The sequence below is a fragment of the Centruroides sculpturatus genome, unplaced genomic scaffold (assembly GCF_000671375.1).
Source record: "Centruroides sculpturatus isolate CEXI.00-Female unplaced genomic scaffold, Cexi_2.0 scaffold1427, whole genome shotgun sequence".
NCBI classification, from domain to species: domain Eukaryota; kingdom Metazoa; phylum Arthropoda; class Arachnida; order Scorpiones; family Buthidae; genus Centruroides; species Centruroides sculpturatus.
Window position 1 is genome coordinate 49,019 of NW_019385540.1, and position 26,333 is coordinate 75,351.

The 26,333-nt window shown below is 30.9% G+C and overlaps 1 protein-coding gene across 1 annotated transcript in view; it reads right to left on the bottom strand.

Moving 5' to 3' along the window:
- Positions 1-3,556: 3,556 nt before the first annotated feature.
- LOC111639946 (eukaryotic translation initiation factor 4 gamma 3-like) overlaps positions 3,557-26,333 on the bottom strand; it is a 135,994-nt gene continuing 113,217 nt past the window's right edge. The window contains exons 17-31 of the mRNA XM_023385910.1: positions 25,362-25,545; positions 23,414-23,512; positions 23,165-23,318; positions 20,729-20,826; positions 17,965-18,086; positions 15,095-15,157; positions 13,093-13,286; positions 12,914-13,014; positions 10,455-10,627; positions 8,274-8,478; positions 8,036-8,128; positions 7,192-7,329; positions 5,755-5,833; positions 4,862-5,008; positions 3,557-4,793 (exon numbers count right to left, since the gene is read on the bottom strand). Coding sequence (XP_023241678.1) covers positions 4,609-4,793; positions 4,862-5,008; positions 5,755-5,833; positions 7,192-7,329; positions 8,036-8,128; positions 8,274-8,478; positions 10,455-10,627; positions 12,914-13,014; positions 13,093-13,286; positions 15,095-15,157; positions 17,965-18,086; positions 20,729-20,826; positions 23,165-23,318; positions 23,414-23,512; positions 25,362-25,545 — 2,035 coding nt within the window. The 3' untranslated portion in view covers positions 3,557-4,608. The remainder of the gene's footprint in view (positions 4,794-4,861; positions 5,009-5,754; positions 5,834-7,191; positions 7,330-8,035; positions 8,129-8,273; positions 8,479-10,454; positions 10,628-12,913; positions 13,015-13,092; positions 13,287-15,094; positions 15,158-17,964; positions 18,087-20,728; positions 20,827-23,164; positions 23,319-23,413; positions 23,513-25,361; positions 25,546-26,333) is intronic.

A 26,333-nucleotide genomic window follows, 5' to 3' on the forward strand; every position in this document is an offset into this window, starting at 1 on the left:
TGCCGGTATTGTTGTCTCGGGGTACGTCCTACATGACAGCGTCCGAGCAGAGTAGACAAACTGATTCTAGAAAATTGCATGTCCAGAATAATTGCATTTAGTGCAGTGGCCACCAGATGACACTTCTACACGTGTGTGCAGGAAGCAGCTACCAAGCAAGTTTGATAGTCGCTTCCACTGCTTGCACTTCCAAAGAAGAAAATGGCTGATTTTGTAAATACAACTTTTTTAAAACTTATTCTACGAAGATTCTTTATATTTGTTGTGCATATAGTTAGGGATAACATTTACATTTCAAATTTGCCATTTTAAATGCTTGTCATATTTTCCATAGCAAGCATTCGACGAAGTTGTCTTGCTGCCATTTTGTAAACAACATGCATCAGAAGTCACCGAGAGTAGGAATTGCATACTCTTAAGTGGCTGCACATGTTAAATAGCATTCAGGAATGCCAATATTCACACATGTTCACTAGTGCCACAGAATTGAAGCGTATCTTTTTCGCACCACCCTCATATACAAATTTGTATCTTATAAATGAGTTTTGACATTAATAATTATTCAGAAAGTAGTGTAAAGATTTGAAATTTATCAAGAAAAATGCTTGTAAGGTCACTAAACTTGCTCGACTGCAGTACGCGGCAAATACAGAAGATGGTATGGCCGGAGACGAACAACTGTACAGAAGTAATTTACAATGTCGTTGACTTCTCAGACAAGTGAAGTTTCACAAAAAACAACTAGCATGAAACACGGAAAGCAACGCCAAACGGACCAGATTTAGAAATACAAGAATGCCAAACCAAATTTGCTCGTGTGTCGTCAACTATACCCGGGCATACAATTGTTCAAACCACTAAATTATGGAATATGAGGTGTATACTAGAACAATTCGGAAAGAAAATGATTTGAAATTGGAAAAGTTGCATTATTTTATACAGTGAATGTATTGCTGGAATAAAGATCAATAATTTGACATATGCTGGCAATACCACTTACTTCCGGATATTTTGTATCAGTAAAGAGTTTATTACTTAGACCAGCTTTATCATTTTGTTGTTTAACTAACATCAAATGTAGGCAAGACAAAGACAATGTCAAATCAGGATTCTTGGAGAGTTTATAGTTAAAGTTATTGGATTCTTCTCAATTATCTTGGGGTGCAGTGCGATGAAGACCAGACACTATTCTGAGGCAGAAAAATGAAAAGACTGCAATATCACCAAATATAAAGATTGTGAAAATCAGACCCTGGGAAAATGTAAGAAAATAGGTTCAATTAAAATGTGGATCCAGAGAAGCTGCTCAAAATATCTTGGTCTTCACAGTGATCAACAAGTACATACTAGAGAAAATAACACCCGTCTGCCATGGAGGAACCATTCAACAAATTTAAAAAGTAATTTTGACTGTACGACACGTGCAAATAGAATGGAAAAAGTCATGCTGGGCAAGAAAGGAGGACAAAGACAACAGATGAACAAAGAACTACAAGGATCCGACTGCTAGTGGGGATTTTGTCGGGAATCAAGCCGAACTCCATGGCCTTTAAATGACATCCCCATTCAAAAGTTACACCACTGCTTAATCTAGTTTACGTAGTGAAAGACTCGTTTCGAGAGGAATGCCAATTTCAAATTGTGTCATATTATATTCTCAATAGGTTTTGCTAGTAGAAAAAGGATTGTCAAGAAAGCTGAGGAGGACCTATGGCCATTACCATAAACCTGGCAACATTCTAGTTAAATAAAGACACTAGAACAAGGTCACAGTTTATAGAAACTTCCATATCCACTCATGATGATAGATCATATTATTTCAACTCCAATTGCAATTACAGTGGTACCTCAGGATACGAAATTAATCCGTTCCGAAACTGAGATCGTATCATGAAAATGTCGTAAGGTGGATCATCTTTTCCCATACGATTACATGTAAAACCAAATAATTCGTTCCAACGCGAAAAACATACTCAAATTAAAGCCAAGTAATACATTTAAAAAAATAACTGTAGTNAGTGTCATAATTATATTATTAATTACGGCTGCAATTTAATATAATTTATAATTATTACAAAAACAATTAGTATATTTACAAATTGATTATTTTTAGGGTTATTTTGGAGAATTCATCAGATGGATATTGTACAATCTGCTGCTTTGTTTGCTGTCATCACTCTCATCAGTACTTGGCTTGTAGCATTTGCCTATAAGAATGTGAAGTTTGTGCTTAAGCATAAGTGAGTATTTTATTATTATTTTTTAATATTTCATCCGTGATTTGTTGAAAATCTTGCAGAATATTATGTCAACATTTCAGTATATGTTTGCAGTTAGTAATTCACGTATAGGATTCTGAGAAAATATTGATTTACATAATATAAAAATTCATATAGTAACTGAGGTGCTACTATAAATGTCAACAATCTTGAATTAGTGTGTACAGCTATTGAAGAAGATAGAAGAACCTGCAGTAGAGAGCATCCTGTCCGTATGATTTACCACCAATAGCCACGTGACATATAGTTGTTGTTGCTTTTGGCGAGTGACAACTTGTAGCACATTACTGGATGCAATTTTAGCAGTGAATGTGTGATGTTTGCAGGTCTGGTAATATTTCAAGCCAGTTGATGATTTTGCAATGATTTTTCTTGCTATTATAAATTTATTCAAGGTGTGTTTGAACTTTTTCCTAAAAACAGGACGAGTCAGGCCTAGACAAACTGTTGTAGACAATTACAATTGCCTATGGCCTGGATCCAAAAGGAGTCCTCAATAAACTTTTATTTCTTTATACTTGAATTTAAATGGTTAGCGAACAAAGCAGATAATCTCTAAAACAATGAGCTTTAATGCTTTCATTTACAAGTGTTACACCTGTAGAGTATGGAGAGAAACAAAGATCAGATTGGATCGGTTGGAAAATTATAGGTATTGGATTGTTCTGTATGTTAACAAATACTAGAGATAGTATGATATTTTTATATGTAAAATCTGAAATTACTGTTAATTTTGAAAATTGCAGAAAGAGACGACATGTATTTGCTTTGTTTGCATAATCTAAATACAATAGGTATCCAGTTTTATGACCTAATTGACTGCTAAAGTCCAGGTATCAATTAAACATAAACAACTTAATAAAAATTGATCTCTAATTTCCCATAGGTTTGGTGTTACAAATTCAGATTTTATTTCTGAATACGAACTTTGAATTATATATCATTTAAAAAAAATATAGCACTTAAATTGTTTTAGACAATCGTGACAAAAATTTTATATCAATTGTAAAAGAAAGTATTCTAAAGCATTCATAAAGAAAAGAATCTGTTGCATTTAAAAATATTTAATTTTAATTATATATTCATATGATGATTTTAAAATTAGATAGAGACAATGNATATAAAGACTATAAAAGAAAATATAACAGTAACTATATTTAAATTTTGTGGCAAATTGTTTAACAAAAGGCAAGAGGGGAGGAGAAGAAGAAGAACAGAGTACGAGATGTTCCGGAAAAGATTTTTGCTCGGCAAAACGTGAAAAAGACAACTACCCCTTGTTAATATATTTTAATAATAATTTTTTAAGAGTAGAGCCATTTTTTTTCTCTTTTTTTTTCATATGTACAACATGGGTCGGGCAACCGTAAATCAACATAAACTAGAAACAATGAGAGACGAGTCTCTGCATCTCTTCCACATATATAAGCTAATTCAAAGAGAAAAATATGAAATATTAAAAAATAGAAAGAGACCCTCTCTTCCAAATAAACAATATGCAGAATATCAGCAATGTCTGGTTATATTATCGTTATTACTTCTTTTAACTATGTGATGCGGAGTTGTAGCTCATGCGGGATCGTGAATATGCACATACATATAACTTTAGGAGGGAGAAGAAACAAAAAAATAATTTACACGGTCGTCTTTAAATAGCTAAACTAGCTGTCAAATGTACATAAAATAAAAATAATCCCTTTAGTTAGTATTGCCCATAGAACCTGTAAATCAATATTTTTTTCTTCCTTTAAAGATGAAACATAAGAGAGGAAAAGGAATATATATATATATAAATACATTTCACAAATTATTCTCAAAAAACTTTGGTAGATTTTAGTTGACTTTATGCAATTATTATATTTAATTCCTTTTTTTTCTTGTTTTTTTTAGAATCATTAATATTTTCTAATGTACATGAGCTGAGATATCACAGGATATCAACAGAATAATTCATTATTATTAAATACCGCAATCAGCGATCTCTTTGATAACCTTCCAGAATCTTTCCTTGCAACATTGCTTATAAAATTGTGCCTTACTCAATTTTGCACTGCAACTTTTTCCCTCTTTAGATCCAATTTTTTTTTTAAACCTAAATGTACATGTGCCAAGGCTTTACAGGATATCAACAGATTGATCCAAATTCACTAAACACCACAACAAATCAGTGAATTCTTCCAAAATAAATCTAACTGTTGATCCACTTGCAACATTGTCTCGTTAAAACCTGGAATCACCCGATGTAGTATTCAAACTTTTGTTTTGGAAAAAGTGGTCAACCCATTAGTTCGTGAAGTATGAAAGAAAAAATTTAATTTTACAATAAAGATCAATTTTCTTCTATAGAGTCGTCCTCTTGTTCTCGTATCCAAAGCATGAACGACGTCACAGACTTTAACGCCACTCCCTTTCCTTCCTGTTCGGCAGGATCCGTGCTCTGTTCCCACTGTATGAAGGCCTCATCAGATATTATGTCTTGGTCATCCAAAAATTGGAAGATATTGATCAATAAACCTGTAGACATAAAAAAACCGTAAGTATCATCTGCCAACAGAGTACCGCCCGTAATAAAACAGACTTACCTTTTGGATGTTCTAAACGATTTACAATTGCTTGTAAGGCGTACAACACTTGTAATTCTAGAAAAATCTTTTGGGCCAAATATTTCTGCAACAATGGTAGCCTAGGCAACAGTTTCTTCTTATCAAACCTACTTACTGAAACCTCACCTAGAACATATAAAAAATAGTTAAATATTTAAATGAAATTTGCATTGAATATGCAAATCATGTCAAAATTTGATATATAGTAAAGAAAAAAAAAACACCTAATTGCAAAACTGATTTGAAACACAATTTAATTTGAGTGTGAGAAAATTTGCACTTAGGTCAGCAAACAAATCCACATATAAGTGATTGATAACATGCTACACACAGTGAAGATTCTCAAAATACTTCTGTATCAATTTTGATTTTAAATAAATTACAAATGAACGATCTGTATATTTTAAATGTCAGAGTTTTAGCTTTACTTGATTTTTTTATAGTTTAAGAAAACAATAAGATTATGAAAGTCACATGCCATAGACTAATGTCAATTCATTTATATAGCAATACAAGTCCATGCATGTAATGTTACAAAAAATTGTTGTTTCATTATAAGGATTAAAATGTTGTCAAAAGTTGAGATTTGCCAATTGACATAGCCAAGCAAAGGCTGAAATTTCTCATTGTTACTTTATATTGCTTAAATCAAGTAATAAAATGAAAGATAATTCTCTAGACTAATAATAAAACAGAGAGACTACAATGGCAATCAACTAATATTACTGGGCATAAACTTAGTAGTACAGGCACCTTTATTTTATATAGGATATATTTTAACAACAAATTATTCTGCACTATTCTTATATTAATTTCTATTAAAAATTATTAGAATAGAAAAAAACTTAAAATAAAAAAAGAAAAATAATTACCTTCGATGGAATTTTCCACTAATGATGTTGCTAAGGCACGAACAAATTCCGTATCCCGATCCTTCTCTTCAATATTGGCCTTCAAAACATTAAAATTTGAACGTTAATTTAAAAACGGAGGAAAAAGTTTCATTATTCAAATATCCCTTGATTAAAGCAGTTAATTAAAAGTAAAAACAGCCGGTAAAGCTGTGTATATAAAGGGATTGCCACATTTAATTTTGTGTATTAAGCAACGGATACTTGTGGTTATATATAGAAAAAATTTACAATTTATTACTGACATTCCTAATGTATATTCTTTGACTAACTTTACGAACTCTGCCTATTTAACCTAACATTTATATTTACAATTGCATTATTATAGACAGAAAAGCAAAGTCCTAGTGAAAGACAACAATAATCTACATAATTTATTCATTCCTATTTTCATACATTTCTTACTTCATGTTTTCAGTTAATGTGCTCAGATTTTGCAGCAAGTTTTTGTATAATGCACAATTAGATCATTATTATAATCAACATGACTTCTGGTTTGACTTTCACACAATGGGCACTTACTAAATAACAAAATTCTAATCAATAGTTGGACTAATTGGATGATGACAAAAACTATCAATTCAATCAATTTATGCTTCATTTTCCATTAAAGAAATTTAGCATTTTATATATAAAATATAATCCAAATGGAATGCTACTGCCTGTCAGAATGACAAGTCTTAAAATAAAACCTGCATAAACAGGAATCGCACAGTATAAATATTTTTTCCAGTTTGGAATGTACAGTAGAACATCGATTATCCGACTCAAATGTGGACTCAGATTGGTCGGATAACTGAAAAAAAAATCGGATAATCGGAAAGAATGATAAAATACACTATTAGTATAGTATATTAGCATATTAGTATATCCCATGTTATTAGTATATCGCTATTAACCAACTTCGCGTTGAATTTTTATAGATGTTAAGCCTAACAATTTTTTTTTAAAATAATAATCGTTGCTATTGTATTGTTAAAAATTATTTTATTGTTCACAAAACAAACAACCATTCATAATTAGAAAATTAAGTCTCGTTTAAATACTGGCCTCCCTTCAATGGTTGAGCCGTGTTGTCAGCTATAACACGCAAAAATTTAACAAAAATAATATTAAAGTAGCCAAGACATAGCCAAATATTGTAGTGCCACATCACTAGTGAACATTTGAAATTTGCCGACTAGAACGGATAATTAATGCTCTACTGTATCTATATTGAACAGGTTTTAATGTACTTCCTTTATTTATTGAACTTCACTACACTACCTTTACCCAAAACAGATCAATTTTATTAACTAAAAAAAAAATAACTTAATAATAAACTAGTTTAGAAATAGAAAGATCAGTGTTAATATTTAAAAATTTCTCATAGTAGTAAAGGCAACGATTTATACTCACATCGATCCAATCAAATATTATCTCGTTGTCTGCATCCTTCCTTAAATAAGTATCCAATTTTTCTTTTATTTTATCGAACGACAGTTTTTCTAATGGTTGCTGTTGATTATCATCCTTACTTATGGTACATTCAAGTTTCTGTAACAATAATAATAAATTGTTAATAATATGCTTCTTAAATACAAACGTCTTGCACGAAACATCTGAACTATTTTCTATTCTAAATCAAAACAAAAAATTCAAATAAACAATATTGAAGTTTTCTGCTGATTTCAGCAGAATACTAAACCTCAAAATAGAATTAAATTTCCCCAATGACATTTATATATCTGTTCAAAAATTTAGTGAAACCATTCTTTCTTCAAATAATGAACTAACACAAAACATGCCACAGCATGCTAAAACAATCAAGCTTGTGATACTATTTGATGGAATCATAATAAACATCCTTAAGACTCCTAATGAATTTTTAAAGCATTTTTCATCCTTTCACAGTGAACTTCAGATATTCACAGATGTGTATGCATGGTGGGCAGTGGCTGCATGAAACTTCAAATGAACTAAAGTACTCCTTTCGAAACAAACTTTTAGTGGTAAAATCACAAAAAGCAGTAAAAACGAGATTTTCATTTAAGAAACTGAAGTTGACTCGATTTTCACCAATGTAATATCTGTGACAAAACCAATAGCCCTATCTTGTGGCCCCCTTCCTTGAAGTCTAATATTAATGAATATTTCCATAGAATGCAATTTTTCAAGTTACTATCCATTCGACTAATTAAAACGGATGGTCCACCCTGTACATAAACAACAATATCTGCTACATAAAATAAATTTTACTTACATTCTGTCTTATGAAATCTGTAATATTTTCATTCAGGAAATCTGACCAGCTTAATCCTGATGATTTCCAAAGCTGAGCAACTCTCTTGGATCCCTGAAACATAATTAAAGTTATATAATCATTGCTAAGTTTTTAAATTATTGAAATATGATTATATATATTTTTCAACTTTAATAATATTGTATTATTTAATCTATTCAATTAAAATTAACGTAAAAATTCTTAAATTATTACAAACCTGATTTTTTAGTACTATGTGTAATAATTCAGACATCAATTTTCCAGCTGTTCCATTAGCTTTGCAAGGTTCTGCAGCATCTTTGAGGAATGCTAATGAAATTGAATTATCCTGGATCATTGGTTCGATGAGTTCGCCCAAATACTGCCATATTTTTGGAACATCGATGGCACAATCGTCAGCCATTTCCAAAACAGACTTCAGTCTGTAAATACAGAAAATAACATTACTTTATTAAGCATCCATAAAATTAATAATTATTTATTAAAAATGGTTATGATATAACATACACAAGTTATACATAGCATTAATATCAAGTATAAATAGAAATGACAATCATATTCGTAGCATACTTTTTCTGTACATGCAGAGACAAGAATTCCACAATAGCATTTACTTTCCTTTACAATTACAATTCTATTATCCAAGTTGAACTTTAGACAAAAACTGTCAATAAAGCCAGAGACTTCAATGATACTCATCGAGAGAAAAAGTTACAGAAAACCCTGTGGTGGTGCACAAGATATTATCGTAACCTCATTAGAGAAATCCTGAAATCAATTCTTCAGTAGATTTTTAAATAGGAATAAAAAATTTTGACTGCTATCTAAATGTACATTTTAATTAATTATTAATTAAATCTGTTTCATCAGAAAGATTCTGATAGTTGGATAGTGTTTATTTACATTATACAGCACTGGCAACTAGTAAATAGTGCTGAACGTTAAAAATTTTTGTGCGTGAGTACCAGAAATCATTCCATTAATGCATGTCTTCAGACATTTCACACCCAAAAGCAAAGTTTTAATGCTGTATCTTAAACAAAAATATAAAACTAAAGATCTTAAAATTAATATTAATTTTTTATATCAAGAATTAATATAAAATGCAACACATGAAAAATAAAATACCAAAGATGGGCATCAAAATAGAAAACATCAGAAAAAAATTAAACATTCAGAAATTTTTACTTAAAATACCTGAAAAATAAAATCATCATCAAATTATAATAATGATTAAGTTTGTAGAGATTAAAGTCAAGTAACAGACTGAATTAGCATATAATTTAAAAAAAATTATTATGAATTGCAACTTTCAGTGAAGCAGCATATATATATATAGCGTAATTATACATACACAGGTAGGCCTCCTACAATGTGGTACCTTTACAATGCGTTTTCGCTCCAACGCGGTTGGAAAAACACGAAAATTTTCTTACAACATGGTTTACGGTATTTATAAATGAATTATCTTTCACATGATACGAGCCTCAGTTCTGCATACAGAGCTAAATTTCCTTGAAAACAGCTGTTTGTAGACGTTGGCGTGTTATTCCCTTGATAGTTTCCAGGGAAGACCGGTTTCAAGACAGATGTGCATCAGTTACCGTGAACACTCATATATATCACTAAATTTCCGATCATTTATACTCTTTCAATAATTGGGGACCACAAAAATGGTCCAAAATACAGTATAAATTTCACTATGTTGTTAAAAATATACACACAATAGAAGGAAAGTTATTTTTGTGAATTTTTACTGTCCATAAAACTGATTGAAAAAATTTTAGCCATAATAATTCCAAATGAAAAGAAAGGACCGTCGTTAAAAAGGAAATTTATAACTCTTCAAACAAAGATAGAAATTTTGGATCAAATTAAAAATCAAGAGCGAATAGCTGATATTGGTAGGCATTTTAATTTAAATGAGTCGACTATTCTGTCGATTAAGCAATCGGGAGAAACGATTAGAAATTTGGTCGCATCCGGATCATCTATTCTTGCGAAAAATGTTGCTCGTCCGAGAGCACCTATAATGGAAAAACTGGGACAAGCGCAATTATGGGTAGAAGATACAAACAAGAAATGGCTGCCCTTAAATAAAACTGCACTTAAACACAAAGCCTTAAAAATATTTGATTATTTAAAACAAATGGGACAGTCGTCAGCTGATGAAACCAGTGTTAAATTTGTGGCTAGAAATGGCTGGTTTGAAAAATTGAAAAAACGCCTTTCAAATGCCAAGTTTTTTTTTTTTTAGAACCGAATCCCAGTTTTTGTATTAAGTTGGTGTCTCCTATAACGCAATTTCCCACAATGTGGTATTTTCAAGGAACGTATCTACCGCATTGTAGGAAGCCTACCTGTATATTTATCTATGAATAAAATTAATTTTCCTTACCCTTTAACATATAAATCCAATGTAATTATTTTCTTTTTTACAAGATGATGCATCAATTCTCCTATTAAATGCCGACTTTGACTAGAACGCTCCAAAACTTGGAAAATGGCAGAGGAAATAAACACCGGGGCAGTCGTCGGATTGACCGTTTCCACTACGCAGAGAATTGCTTCCTACAATAATAAAGTCTCTCAGTCCGCTTTCCTTAATTACATAAATTTATTTATTAATTGCAATTTTATGATCATACAATACATAGATTCTTTCAGTTTTATGTTTAAATTGATGGTTGAAGTTAAAAAACTTAGTTTTGTAATTAGAAATTTTATATAAGTTTTACTGTTTAAATTTTATTTCATTAAGTATGATTTTTATGTCGTCAAGCAATGTAAATTCTTACAATCAAAAACACATTTATTTTATCAAGTAAGCTGGTGCAATGTACAGTGAGTGATCGGTTAATGAACAGCTTGAACTACGAACAAATCGAATAACGAACACTTTTGTAAAAGATTTTTATGTTCAGATAATGAACACCTCAGAAACACAAGAAGCAGCGACATAAAAATGAATACTGACTGGTCTTCCATTGTCTTCAGGCAATAATTTGGAATTTTTCGGAACACGGGAGATGTCGACATTGATGCTCAATCAGGTATATACTGATCAGATAGTATTCCCCTGAACTTTGAAATGCTTCCTTGTAATTCCAGCCTTTTATTTTTCTGACAAAAACAATTTATTTGCAAGACTGTTGAACAGGCACTCGTTAAGTTTTGCGTTGGTTTTATTTTTGAAAGGTGAGAGTATAATAGCAAAGGTAGAGAGTGGGCAGAAGATGTTTGATGTTGCTAGGCAGTATGACTTTAACAGGTCTACAGTACGCTGGAGTTCAATCTTATCTAAGAAAGCTACAGTATAAACAAGAAGACTCAAGCAGCTAAAGGAGTAACAAAAATCACATCTGAGAAATAAAGAACGTCGAAGAGCTAATAATGGAACCTGAAACGAATCTCATGACAGAAGAATGCCAAACACACAAATAAAAGACCATCAAGAAACTTGGCAAGATATGGTTTCTTCTGAAAAAGAGGATTAATGTCGATATCTGCTATTAAAGATCTTTTGAAGAAGTGGGAGGATGTCAGAACAACAGTCATCCAAATGGCATCCAAACCAGAATGATAAGGTTAATAGGCTTTGAAATCTCTACAATTTACAATGCTATTGTGAGCCAGCCGGCCTATCTACGAGCCTGAGGGGAGTAATGAGCAAATTTCACACAAAATTAAGACTTGTAATTTAATTTCTTAATGCAATTGTTATATATAAAAAAAACATCGCTCTAGAACGGATCAAGTGACACACACTCTAAACAAATGGAGAGGAATTTTGAGAAGATGGCAAAAGGAAAACATTTGATTGTGAAAGAGGGACAGCTGCTATTAAACATCATCAGAAGAAACCTATGCCCGCACCTGGGAATGAACCTTTGACATGTCAATAGTCGATCACATGATCATTTTCCCAAGCACCAAGCATAAAAAAGGTGGAGACACCAAATTTCCGGGCAGTCGTTCCACACAAGTCCGAAGGAAGGTGAATAGATTACTTAGAGTCTGGATTAATCGACAACTAAGGCCAAGTTCAGCAAACCTCCACGAAAGAACGCCAAACACTCGTTGACTGTCCTGGCTCATGCCAGTCAACGATAAGAAGACCTGCCATACAATCGTCAGTCCTCTTCGAATTCCCCTCTCTCCAATCGAACGAACACCATCTAATTTGACCAACGAATATTGAGGTATCTATAGATTCTTATAAACTCTCTCTCAGCGGGAGTAGCGACAAAGCTAGGTAATTAGGTCAGCACGCGAACTGACTAGAAACTTTTGTCAATCCACTCCATAGGAGTGTATATGTAACCTCATTTAACTGCATCTGATCTTAGGTTTAGTTACATAATAAATTCTTGTTGTTGTCAGGTAAAAACCTGTCTCCTGTCACTCCGAAACATGGACACCTGTCAACTTGTTCACCCACTCGCCACTCAATAGAAAGCCCTCTGAAACAACAACATGAGCGATCTTTGTAGACTGTTGCCAATTAAGTGGTCATTAGGGATACACCCTGTGGCCCCCGGCTTCTCACACTATTAATTACTTCTGAAAAATCCTGAAGAAAGAAAAGCAATCGACATTAAACAGATTCTTTAACCTCCACAAATGGAAAAAACATGACATATAAATAAACATAGTAAGAAAGTATATACTTTTTATTTTTTAGAGTTTCCAGAACGAATTAATCAAATTACCATAAAAATCTATGGTAAAGCGATAATTGGTTAACGAAGAAAGTCTTGAAACGGATTATGTTCATTAACCGATCACCCACCGTACTACACGTTAACGTAACATTAAATCGCTACTGTTGAAGATAAACATCAAAATTTTACATACCTTAAAATCAGAATTATGCAAAAATTCATCAATAAGGGGTTTAGTCTTTTTCTCCATTTCTTCATTAGAGAGATTACCACCTTTCAGAATTAGATGTGGAGCTTAAAGAAAAAAGCAATAATTATTAAAAAAAGTAAATACAAACAACAAATATTTATCTCTTATTTTTCCCAACTTACTTGTTTCTTTGGTCAATGTCTCGTTTGTTTGTGACACAGAAACTTGTTTATGGCCATCCGAGTTCGTGAAGTCTTTTACGGCCTCGATTGCCTGTTTTCTTTCTTTAGTTGACGTCTGAGACGACGATTTCCTGAGAGGAGGCGGAGGATTATTGCTTCCGCTACGACTGGATTCTCGACTGGAAGCAGCAGACCTAATTAGAACAATAGAACGTTTTGTACTCGTTTCATTGTTTATCACCACAATAAACTTACATTTAAAAATATTAATTGTTTTCTTGTTTAACTATTAACTATCAATATTTACCCTGCTTTCTATTTAACCTAACTTTCCATAAAACAACTAGTAAACTTCTGAAAACAATATCATATGTTGTTATGTGAATATTTATGATAGAATCAAAGATACTGTAGATAAACAGTACAATAGAAAGTAACATATTATAGTCAATGGTAGATCAACCAGAAATAAATGCTGTTGCATAAGACAAATGATTTATTTATTATCGGAAAAGCCACCCTGTATTTACGATTCAGATAGCCTGAGGTTTTATAATACGAGCAATTATTTATTGTGACATTGATTTAAAATATACGCTCTCCACCTCAAATTAGTAGTGGCTCATTCCGGTAGATCATACTTTTTCTTTAATAATAAAGTCACGCCAGTCATCGAACGCTCTTTTTGCGGGAAATTTTTTAATTGAAATAACACGATTTCTGGTTTGCACTGGAAGTTTGTATATACTTAATCGGGGCTTCCTATCCAAGCTTTCCGTATCTGCTCTTGAATTTAATTTACCTAACACTGTTCTTTAGATTAAAAAAAGAAATAGAAGACAGTGGAAATTTATAAGTCTACAGTTTCTCAAATTCAGCCCAATTAATTAATAAACAGTATAAAGTTTTACAGTTTCAACAATATCTTGTAAAGGACTTCCACTTTTCAATTTTAAAAAAATTCCAGTACTGTAAAAGCTAGTTTATAAGGATGAAATAATTCATTAATTGATTAACAACGTATCACAACAACTATCCTGCAGGTTTCTGTAGGATCCAGAAGTTTCTCCTCTCTACATTCAGCTTTCTTTTGTAGGAAACTTGTAAAAGGGAGGTTTCCTGTAAGTTTACAAGTTCTACAGTATTTGTAAGTCTTTTACTATTATGCAAATTAACTATTACGGCAGTTTGGACCAAAAAAAACCTACGAGGAAAGTAAAAAGCTCTGTCAGTAGCCTATAAGAAAAGGACTGTTGTAAAATGTTACCTTATCAATTAATAAACTATTTTGTCATTACAAACTTGTTTTTTTATGTGTTATTGGAATTTTCTTATAAATTTATCTAAATCCTTGCAGCACTGAGTCAGCTTTTATTATTATTACAGTTTACTTAAAAGTAAGTTTCAACAATATGGTAAGTTCAGTATAAAATTTGAAACAACCATAAACAGACATTTTAAAAATCTATTCAAATTTGCAAAAGATCTTAATATTTTCTAAATAATATATCTGTCTGGATTTAGTTAATAATTGAAGAGGTGAAGTAACATTTTATTTCCTTTGAAATCCCAACAAATCGTGCAAATCAAAAAATTTACATTGCCATCAATCATTTTCTACACTAAAGTCTATTTACCTAGCTATTGAATAATTATTAATCCATTTGTTTATCTACTTGTGTTAGGGAACATTTTGGAGCGTTGTCCCCTCAAAGTTTATGTATGATTCTGCCAAAAAATGTAACCAAAAATTTATTTATTTTCTCATTTAAATTAACATTTGAAAAATCCTGTGTCTGCTTCCATTTTAAACTACATGAATATTTTATCGCCATTGATTAAACTTTAACACATTTCAATGAAATATTCACTACTACATTGCTTCTCTGACGAAAAAATCTAATAAATCTCATCATAAATTCCAAAAATTATACTGTATTTTCTTTCATTTTATAAATCATAAACACATGTTAAATTTCAAATGGTTTTCAAAATACAATACCTTTGAGATCCTCTTCTTGGCTCGTAGTTAGGATAAGTCTGTTCAGTCGCTAATGCCGAAAACCTGCAAAATTAAAGTCTTTCAATACAAAAACTAACAAAAAGTACAAACACACATTTTCAAATCATTGAGAATGTGTGTTTATACTTTTTATGGACAGAATGACTACGCGTTAAAATGGAAATTAAAATTACTGTAAAGTTTGTTAAATATTTTATGATAAAAGAAAAAAGTTTATCACAAAATATATCTAGTTCTGCATTTATTAGGCCTAATAACTGCAGAACACAGGTCATCGACTGTCCATTATTATGCATGGGAAAAATTTGCTGACTGTTTGCTCTATTCACTTTGTGTACAGAAGAGGTTCAAGTGCCTTCTATTATAAAAGAAAAATCCCGTTATCTGTTGAGAAAAACTGCTATTGGTCCCTCCAACAAGATCTTATGCTAAAGCTCTTTTAGGAACAGTCTTCAAATAGAACAATCATTGCATTAGCTCAATGAATCAAAGAGTGTACCAATTTACAGGTAACAATTGTGTTAACCGACAAACTGTTCCTTTTAACATATCAACAAATTGTAATATTGTTTTCCTTTATCTGTACATTCATGCTAACTAAATATAGTTAGCACAAATGTACAAACCTGTTATAATGAATGATCATTTTATAATGTTAGGTGATGGAAATAACTATACTCCAAATTACTAATTCATCTGTTACTCACTAATTTCCCGCATGCCAGAAGCTACCAATACATTGAGAACAGAATGTACTAATTCTGATTAACAGAAGAAAGCTACTGATGTTAATATAATAAGAAATCAAGGTGAACGTTTGCAAACTCATAAGAAGCATTTTTTTTTTTTATTACTCACTTAAAGTATTTAAATTTTGAACTGTTTTATAAGTTACAAACAGTTCAAAATTTAATTGCTATAAAAATTAACTGAACTTTACTAGTATCATATCAATGTAAAATAATATTTTTTAAATTACGAAGGATGTTCTAAAAAATAATGCCTAAATGCTAATAAATCATGTAATTTACATGTCTGCTATCTATCTGGGTATTTTCGATTAAATGCAGGGTTCCTACTCAAACTTTTGTTTTGAATTCCCTGACTTTCCCTGACCAACTTTGTCCAAATTCCCTGACCCTCACATTTCTTACCGTGTGGAATATCGACATAATAAAACAGCATTTTATTTACTGTGAACATTGAGTACATCTATCCCTCTTTTTGCACATTTGATATGTTTCAAAGGCTGCCACATTAAAAAAAAATACAGTACATAAATCCTGTAGAAAAATGCATGATAGAATCCACAACTTCGATGTAATGAAAAAGTAAGCAATTTAGAAACGAAACAAATATCTGGTCATAACCTTATCTTTACTCATGTCCCAGTATTTTATCACAAGATCCATTTGCGTTCTTTGAGCAACTTTGTTTAGTGATTTCTCAAAGGAAATAGTAGTAATATCGCAACTTCTAACAGCAATCAATCAATCAATTTTTCTCTGAAATAATGGGCTAGGCCATAATTTATTATATAGGAAGCGTTATCTGGACCCAATTGAAATTGTGTGGTTATAGCACTGTCAGGGAACATTTTTTGAGAATGTTTTTAATATCAGAATATGAATTGAATGACATCTTTTTCTTTACAACTGTCAATGCCCAAGTTATTTCTACTTTTATTACATCATCTTTTATTACAAAAGGTGTCAATGTGCTGCTAAGAAATGTTGATTTGGTGAGAGACTGTTCATTAGTGATCTTAGATCTATCTTCCACAACAGAGCACAGTGCCATTGAAACAATGATCTGTACTTCTTAAAGATGAGAGGCAACGTCAACAGTGTACAATACATCACCACATTGTACAATCATCACCAAAATGGGCTGGATGGTGTGCCTTCCCTCTACACAATCCAGATTTGGAACATTTAGACTTATCTGTTTGGACCACTGAAGAATGGTGCGTGGAAAGCATTTCCTGTCACAGATGCTGTTTGACACTGGACCAGACAACAATCTCCTCAACTTTTCTGAGATGGCTTCACAGCTTGGATTAAACAGTGGACAGTGTGTTTGCAGACTACTTTGTGAATGTTCGTTCTGTTACTGGTATAGCAAAATATTTTAATGCCCAATTCTGTACCTGTATCTCAAATATATCTTGAGTTATAGCCAATTAGGCATTATTTTTAAAACATCCCTCATCATTGCATAGAATTTTGGAGGAATTATTAAATCTTATAAAATGTATAATGTATCTTAAGGATATATTAAAATTTTAAATATAATATTAAACATGTGTACGTGTGTAGACACACAAACACACATTTGTTACCATCATAAAATATTTACAGGTTTATATCCATGTGCAAACACATGCAAACAAACCAGTAAACCAATTAAAATTCTAACAATATTTGCATTTCATAAACAATTTATGTAATTTACTCTGCAGAAAATAAGATAAAGGTTTTTCTCTAATGATTAGAATTAATGGCAAAGATATTAGTTTTGTTAAGAGATTTGTTTTTAATATATAATAAACAATAAATTGTTAAATATTCTGTTATAAATTGTTTAAAAAATTTAAATTTTCACAAAGGCAAAGCAATAGTTTTATTTGTCTACTTAAGATCCAAATAATTTGTTTTTTTATAGTATGTTCTTAATATTTTAGAATTTAAAAACCCAACTAAATCGTATCAACTTCAAATATTTAAATAAACTGTTATTTCCTGTCAAATAATTAAGAGGAAAAATGTTTATTTTACAAAAAAAGCAAGCAGAATATCATGCAAATCTACAAACGATAATGTCATGCACTTATTAATATCAAAACTTACCTATTTTTAAGCACAGTTGACTTGTTTTCGGAATCCTGACTGGTATTTTTAACATTACCACCGCTGCTACCTTGACCCCACTTAGCAAAACCATGCCCCAATTGTATGTCTGTCTCACCAACCTACGATTAAACAAACAAAGAAAAACCAATTTAAATTTATGCAATTGTAAAATCTAAATTAAGCCAAAAATATTTGACAATATAGTTAAATCAGAAACGAGGAATTCCATTTGCTTCAACATTATGTTCTGCAGGAGCATTTTCATCATTTATTAAAAATAAATTGGTTTAATCACTGAATGCTTCCATAATTGTATCAAAACTAGGGTTTCTCATTTCCCGGTATTTTGCTTGTCCCGGGATCCCGGAATAAAAGTGAACTGTTTCCCGGGATCCCGGGAAATCCCGGGATAGAATTAATTATTTTTAAGGTATACAAAATATCTTGAAATCAAATGATATAATTATTTTCCATTTTTTAAAGTAATTTTAAAGTTTTGTAACCTCCAAAATCATATTAATAATGCTGTGTTAGGTCTATAGGCCTATAATAAAAATTACCTTTAAATAACGTAGAAATTTTCACAAATAGAAAAAAATTAATTAAAGTTTGCTGGAAACTGCATACAACAACAACAAAAAAAATGTTTTGAATTGAGTTAAAAATTAAAAAAATGAACTTCTAATTTAGAAGGTAATTTTCGTTTTTTAAATAAAATATAATACAAAATATTGCAAACTTTTATAAGATTTTAAAAAGCAAAGATGGTCAATACTCCGATAACTCACTCTAATTCTTATTTTAGTAATGAAAAGTCTTGCCACCGAGAATGCCCTTTCCGATTCAATTGATGTGATTGGAATAGTGTTTAATGCATTTAAGAGAAGACAGATATTATGTGTTTTTTCACCTGTAGCCTGGAAGCTTTCGAGTTCGTTTTCGAGATTGTAGTACTTCTTTCGCTCTCTAGTATTCTTGATTTGTCTACCTTGGCTGCTTTAATAGCGGCATCAAGCTTAGAGCTCGATAATTCGGCAATTCATTTGGCTTTAATAATCAGGTTTATGAAGAAAAACTTCATACTTGCAGACTTTGTACTCGTTTGTATCCTTGCCCAATTTGCACAATCTGGCGTCAGGCATTTATTGAAGCTACTGGGCATGGTTAAAACTCAAGACAGCGTAAGCACAATTATTCCAGATATTACAGGTTCCGACAAGTAAAGAATTTTTATAGTCATGCCACAAATAAGCTATACAGTATATTGATTATTGACCATTTGTGACATGCTATAACGAGCAAAAATTTAAAAAAACTAATAGGTAGGTTTAAAATTAATAAATACAAATGTATTCTGGCAGTGAATGAGTTAATTATGCTTTCTATTTGCAAAACTCCTCAACCTTAACACGAAATAAGAAAAAAAGTGAATTTTTAAGAAATTTGCGGGATTTCCCGGGATAAGAAAAATTTCCCGGGATATTTCCCGGGTTAAAAAAACAACCGGGATCCCGTTTCAGAAACTCTAATCAAAACACTATCAAAACGTTTCAACATTTTTAAACACTGCATTACATTGGGTAATCAAGCTAAAGTAGAATGTAGAACTTACAATAAGTAGCATACAGATGTCAGAAAGCAGCAGTACACGCAAAGCAAGCTCAATGTTGCCAAGCCTGACTCAGAGCATATAACTGTGCTACTGATTACAACTTCTACTTTAATTACCCTGTATCATAATAGAGGAAGGAAAAAAGCTTTTATAGACTTGTAATATACATAATATAGATATATCCATTGGAAATTTATCAGCCTAAAGAGGCCAAAAAACTGTCACCTACCAGTAGCAAAGTGGATAAAACTGCCAAACCCAACTAGTTGGTCATGGGTCCATGCCCGACCAATGGACTGGCTGAGTGGATTTTTGTGCATTCTCCTAAATAGGGGCCAGTATATCATAGAAATTCCTCCATCGAGGCATTGCCCATATGTCATGTTGCTGTGTTCCATCATATCAAACTGAAACTAAGGTTACTCATATGAATCTAAGTAACTGTATTTAAAAGGCCATCAACAAAAACGAAATAACTTTTTTCTCAACATTTGAATATAATTATTTCACTATTATATTGAATTGAATAAATAAAATGAATAATAGAAAAAAAACGCCAGGTGTCGCCGACGTCAGGAATCTGATATGGCACGAAGAAGAAGAAGAAAAAAAAATTAAAAATCACGAATGCATGTTAAAATTCATAGAATGTGAAGTAAATTGCAAATATTAAAGTAAAATATAGATATTTTGCAATGTTTTTATTAATAATTGCAAACATTTTTGCATGAAATATTTAAAATAGATATTTGTTTGAATGAAATTCACAAACATCAAGAAAACATTTACTTTTGAAAATGAATTACACCAGTAATCAGTCAACTTGCTGATTAATCATTTATATTTATCAAAACAAAATTGAAGGGAAATAGAAAATGGATTTATACATAACATTAGATATAATTCACACAATTGTAAATTTATTAAACAGAGCTTTGCTGTATGTAAAAATGTTATTTTGTGTGAAGAATTTCATACCAATCACACATTATAAATAACAGTTGCAATGTAAGTTATTTGTTTAAAGCCAAGTTATCAAACTCAGTTAAACTGCATTCTTATAATCTAAACCACAATTGTAACTATTATAGTCTTATTCTTATGTAAAAATTTTTAATGCAAGAAAACAATCTTATTCAAAATACGCACCGACTTTGGAACTTTTAATTTGCTGGGATCTATGGTTCCTTTAGTCTTACTAGACTGCATATTCCATCCGTCGTCTTGATAATTTGCTGATCCTCTACCTATTAAATAAAATTAAAAAAAAAAATTGCAATGAATATTAAAACAATGTAAATGAAATTCAACAGAAACAATATTACAAGTAATCATTTTATTTACTTCTGAAATTGTCACTAAATTGAAGCCACCTAACAATAAAAATTCTAGTATGAAATGATACACAAATTTGAATTTTGAAATTACGTAATTTGGTAAATTAAAGATCCACAGCTAATAAAGAGATTCTCTATACTAACAAATACAATCAAAGCGAAAGTACTCATCAGAACTTAATGAGAATGTGCACTATTTCAGATGGCACTACATTGAGGTTCAACTGTTCAGTTACACTTACACTTAAAATATATTTTATATTTAAACTTTCACTTAAAGTTCAAATTAATTACATGCTGTCAATTTATGAAAACAATTTGCCATTGTAATAATTTTACTGCACTTTAATTTTACTTTAGAAACTTTGTAATAAAACTAACAAAGAAAAAAAAAACTCAATTCAAAATCAAGTTTACTTTATTTGGACTACCAAATGCACTTTCAAAGTTGGAAAACCTCATTTTCTCAACTTTTTTTTTTGTACTTTGTGCATGTTTTATCCCATTAAATAGTAATTAGTACTTTTTATAATAATAATAATAATAATAATAAAACAACTAGAGGTTTGTTTGAGATGTCAAACTCCATTATGACGGCAAATCCAATAAGGCTGCCACATATTACACAAAGCGTAAGGATATCAAGTTAGCACAGCTAAGTAACTAAATTTGTGAAAAAGGGGCCTGTTAAAACCTAGTATTAATTTTTTGATTAAATTGCTTCAAATTATCATTTTATCTATTTCTGCTTACATTGTTAAAAACTATTTTGTATTGAGAGTTGTTAGATTGACAGTTTTTATACAGAGTGTTTCACAACGTTTTGACAATTTCGAAGTTGAATAACTCACAAACTAATTGCTAAAAATAGTTGAAAATTTTACACAAGGTACAAAATTTATTCAATTTTACTTATGAAATACTACACTGGACAAATGACGTTTTCTTAAGGAACGACAAGGGCTTTTCTGTAAACTGCTAAGCACACGTTCTATGTTCTTGGGAGTTCGTACGATCTTCATACAGCCGGCTGACTTTCAATTCGATGCACTGGCAGTTTCACGGAAGTTTTTTACCCAATTCAATATTGTTCCACAAGCAGGAATTGAACATTGTAGCTGAATCTTAAAATGTTTACGAAATTCACATTGCACATGCACGACAGATTTGATGGCGCAAAAATAGCACACTACTGTGAATGCATGATGTTGCTTCGACCAGTACACCACAATACTACGTAGTAACCTAGATGAGATGAAAGTTGACAGTCTGCGCTACTAATACAGGGTGCCATCATCACTTTATCTCGATTTTAACGTGAGTTATTCAACTTTTCCTGGTGAAACACCCTGTAGTTTTGAAAAACAGATTTTGACTAAACAGTAAACATGTGCTCCCCCTATTTATGAACAGGTTAGGTTTCCAAAGTTTTCTCATAAGTCAAAAACTAGGTGTACATATTAACCCAGGATTATTATGGTTTATCTTCAATATTGAAAATTTAAGATCACACAATTATAAAGGATATAAATAGGAAAAAGGACTCAAACATTGTGTAGTCTTAAATTTTCAATATCGAAGTCACAAACTAACCTAGAAAGTACATTTGCACACAGAATAACTATGTATTGTTAGTGTTTGATCCTTTGATGTATTAATATTCAATAGAATACATCATGTGTTTATCTGCTCGCTACTAGTAGGTGTTTCAAAAGAGTTTTTCCTACCTAATGTTTTATAATAGTTTTATAATGAAAAGTTAGTTTCCACGGTAACAGAGTGATGCTTCTTGCTTTAATCTCCAATGCTAGATTTACTATTACATTTTGAATGCATTTTTGAAGCACTAAATGTAAAAGCTTATAAAAATTGCAAATAGCAAAAAATGCAGTTACTCCTATTAGGTATACTAAATACTTAGATTGGACGTCACGCCAACAGTTGTATTAATTCAGTTAACGCAGTTACTCCAATGTTACAAAACATGGACACCATCTCAAGAGTGGCAATGGAACATCAGAATTCGAGCTAAAATAGAAAATGATGACATGCTACCAAAAGAATTCCGAACAATTTATTAAAATTTTCCTATTTGTTACTGAAGACAGACTTTGCACCATCCCATGACTGGCAAGAGAACTTTAAAATCCATGCAAAATTTTAATTTTAGACCTACAGTCAAATTGTTCTTAAGTTGAATATATGCAAGTAGGAGGGCTCTTGTATCAAATACAAAAGATTTCTTTACCTTTTCTATTCATGTTACGATCCTCAAAGCTTCTCTTTTGGAAGACAGTTTGTTGCAGCAACTGTTGCTGTTCTTGTGCTTCCCTGTGCGCTTCGAGATGAATTTGATCAATTGTTTTTGGATTATTCTCGTCTCTTCGTGGAACCCAATTGTTCTATAAAAAGTTATCAACAAGAACAACATAATTAAAATAAAAAGCAAAAGATAAAACCATAAATGTGGCTAAAAATCAAAATTTAAATTTCATACCTCTCTAAGTTCAATTACATCTTGTAACATAAATCTGACTCTTGAACTAGTTGTTCTTCTAACTACAATCTCTTTCATTGATTCAAAATATGAGTTTATCTGTAATTTTATTTAGGCCGGTTATTATATAGATTTGAATTTACTATTAATATTACAAAGACTGCATAAATTATCTTCAGTTTAATTTTTTATCACACAAAAAAAATTACATTTTGTTTTGTGTGTTATTTTATATTATGTATAATCCCGTAAATGTAATAATTCAATAAATTTGGAATTTTGTCTTTCTAATTAAAGCATTAACTCAGTCAAACCACATTAATAAAGTTAAGAGAATCTAGAAGCTTTTAGATCCTTTCAAATGTATTAATGAGATTTGTCTTAAGTGACCTTCACATAAAAAAACCTAACTGCAAAATGGCAAAAGCCAACTTTTCTTTTCTATTTCCAATTATTTCTTTATCTTTTATCTGTTCAGATATGTTTAAATATGAATAAACTTGTGTTACTCCAAAAATAAACTTTATCGCGATATATTGATTCTTTCTTTAAACACTATGTTTTTGAAATTGGTTAGAACTGATAGACATTTTCAGAGATTAGAGTTAATTGTCAATCTATGTACATTACAATACCTGGACACACAATTATTTTTAGCCCTCAGGCGAGAATTTGTATACAAATACCAGTCAAAACAAATTTTTCTTTTGTCGTACTTGTGTTTGAAGAGTTAAAGCTACCAGATATAACAAACTGACCTAGCAGCCAAATTGAATACAGGAGCTGGACACATGTAAAACTAACTTTAAAAGTAACCTTTTTGCTTGGGTTTCAATGAAAATGTTTTGTTTTTAATTTTAAAATCACAAACTAATTAGTAATTAATATTGTAATTCAGTAATGTGAAATAGTAATAAAAAACTCAATTCCACATATTTTTTCATTTTCCTTACTGGCGAGATGGTCAAAACAACAGTCACTCTACCATTCTGAAAAACCCAAGATTGAATCCAGGTAGATTAGAAAATAAAGTAATTTTTGAGGGTGGTCTGTCCTAATAAGTCTGGTCCCACCCACAATATTGTGGGCTCAGGAAAAGCTTCCCTTAGCATCCACATGACAGAGGAAACAAAATGTCTTATTTCCAATGTATACATCAACTGTCTTAACTAATTGTTTAGCACTCATAGTGTACGCAGTATTGCCTAAAAGAAAAAGTAATTTTACAAGTTAAACAAATATTCTTGGTATATACCTGATGACTGCATTAATATCACAGGAATTGTGATCAACATTGAAGTTGAAAATGCACCCTTGGTCATGATATGTTTTGTGCTTTTCCGTTTTGGCTCCGATTTTGAGGAAATTGGAAGCAGTGTATTTTGTACTAAGCAATGTAATATAATTGTTACTAATTCATGGGACTATATTTTATATTATATATTAATTGAACTTGTTAACATTAAAATACTTCTCATCTAGAGTGTATATCATTTTTCATTAATGAAGATTTCACAAAAACTAAATGTAATAAGAGGATTTTCTTGTAAAGGCTAGTGTACACTAGTTGCTATAATGCTATATTATGTAGCAAATTCAATGCAGCATTGAACAAATGAAACCTCGCACAGTGCATATAATTTATAAGCACACTATAAGCTGTGTGTGGAATTTTTACAGTGTTAGTGATATATAGTGAAACATGAAATTATTTGGAAATAAATTATTACATTTACAGTTTCTGAAGTTGAATATTTTCTTAAACAAATGGAATGTCAATTCTGTTTGTTTTTTAAGAAAATATTTCTTTTGATATGACAAATATTCACAAGAATCTAAGCATCTGATAAAGGAAAATTAACAATCCATCATCAAAAATTAGATAAAGTTATCCATTATCGAAATATCAATCTTACACATTTTAAACATAAAATGTAAAAAGACTAACCAATGAACTTGGTTTGTTAGTATTGGATGTCTTCTTCTCGGTTTCAAGTTCCTTTCCAATTGTCGTAAGAAGTCGACACAAACATTCTAACGAATCTTCATCGCCACGATGTAGCAATTTTTTCAGACATTCATGCATAATTGATGCAGTCAGCATATGAAGTTTAAACAGTTCTCCAATAAATCTAAAAATGAAAAGGGCACCAATTTATTACAAACACAGATTATAAATGATAAAATGTATTTATATATAAAGATGTTTTGCCATTTCTATTTAGTAATAAAAAAAAATTTTCCGAAAATATTTAACTAGTAATTATCATGACAGATTAAATAAGATTGATACAGCCACTATGGAACACAATAAAATACGTAATATTCTTTAATTAAGAAAAATAAACACAGTAAACTCTACTTACTGTAATCATCAGTATGGCTATTAGTCACTAATATTATGAAAAGTAGAAACTTATCAAGAGTTCAGTTATTGTTATCACAATCTTCATGGTAATTAGAAAAAAAACTTTTTTTTCTACTAAGCATCAACATTTGGATAACAAAGTGCAATCATTATCACTTTTAACTAATGATTATAAGTTAAAAGTGAAAAGTTAAAACATTTCAACTACTCTTTGCTAACAGTAAAATATTCACATTGATAACATTTCTTATTTCAAACATCAGTTTTCAATTTCCATAATTATGTGAGACTTCTTGAACATAGAGAAAATATGATTTTTTCCTGAGAAAATAAAGTATAAACAATTCTTATGCTTAAAACAACACAATTTACTACAGCAAAATCTAATTTTTCTAAACAGAATATAGATTACAATATATCTGGACCAAACAATTTTGAACATACTGATGTATCCAGTGTGTAAAACTTAAAAATTCTTTGAAATTTTAATCATTAATTATTTAATTTGGTTAACTTAAGATTACTAAGTGTACTCTGACATAGTTTGTTAAT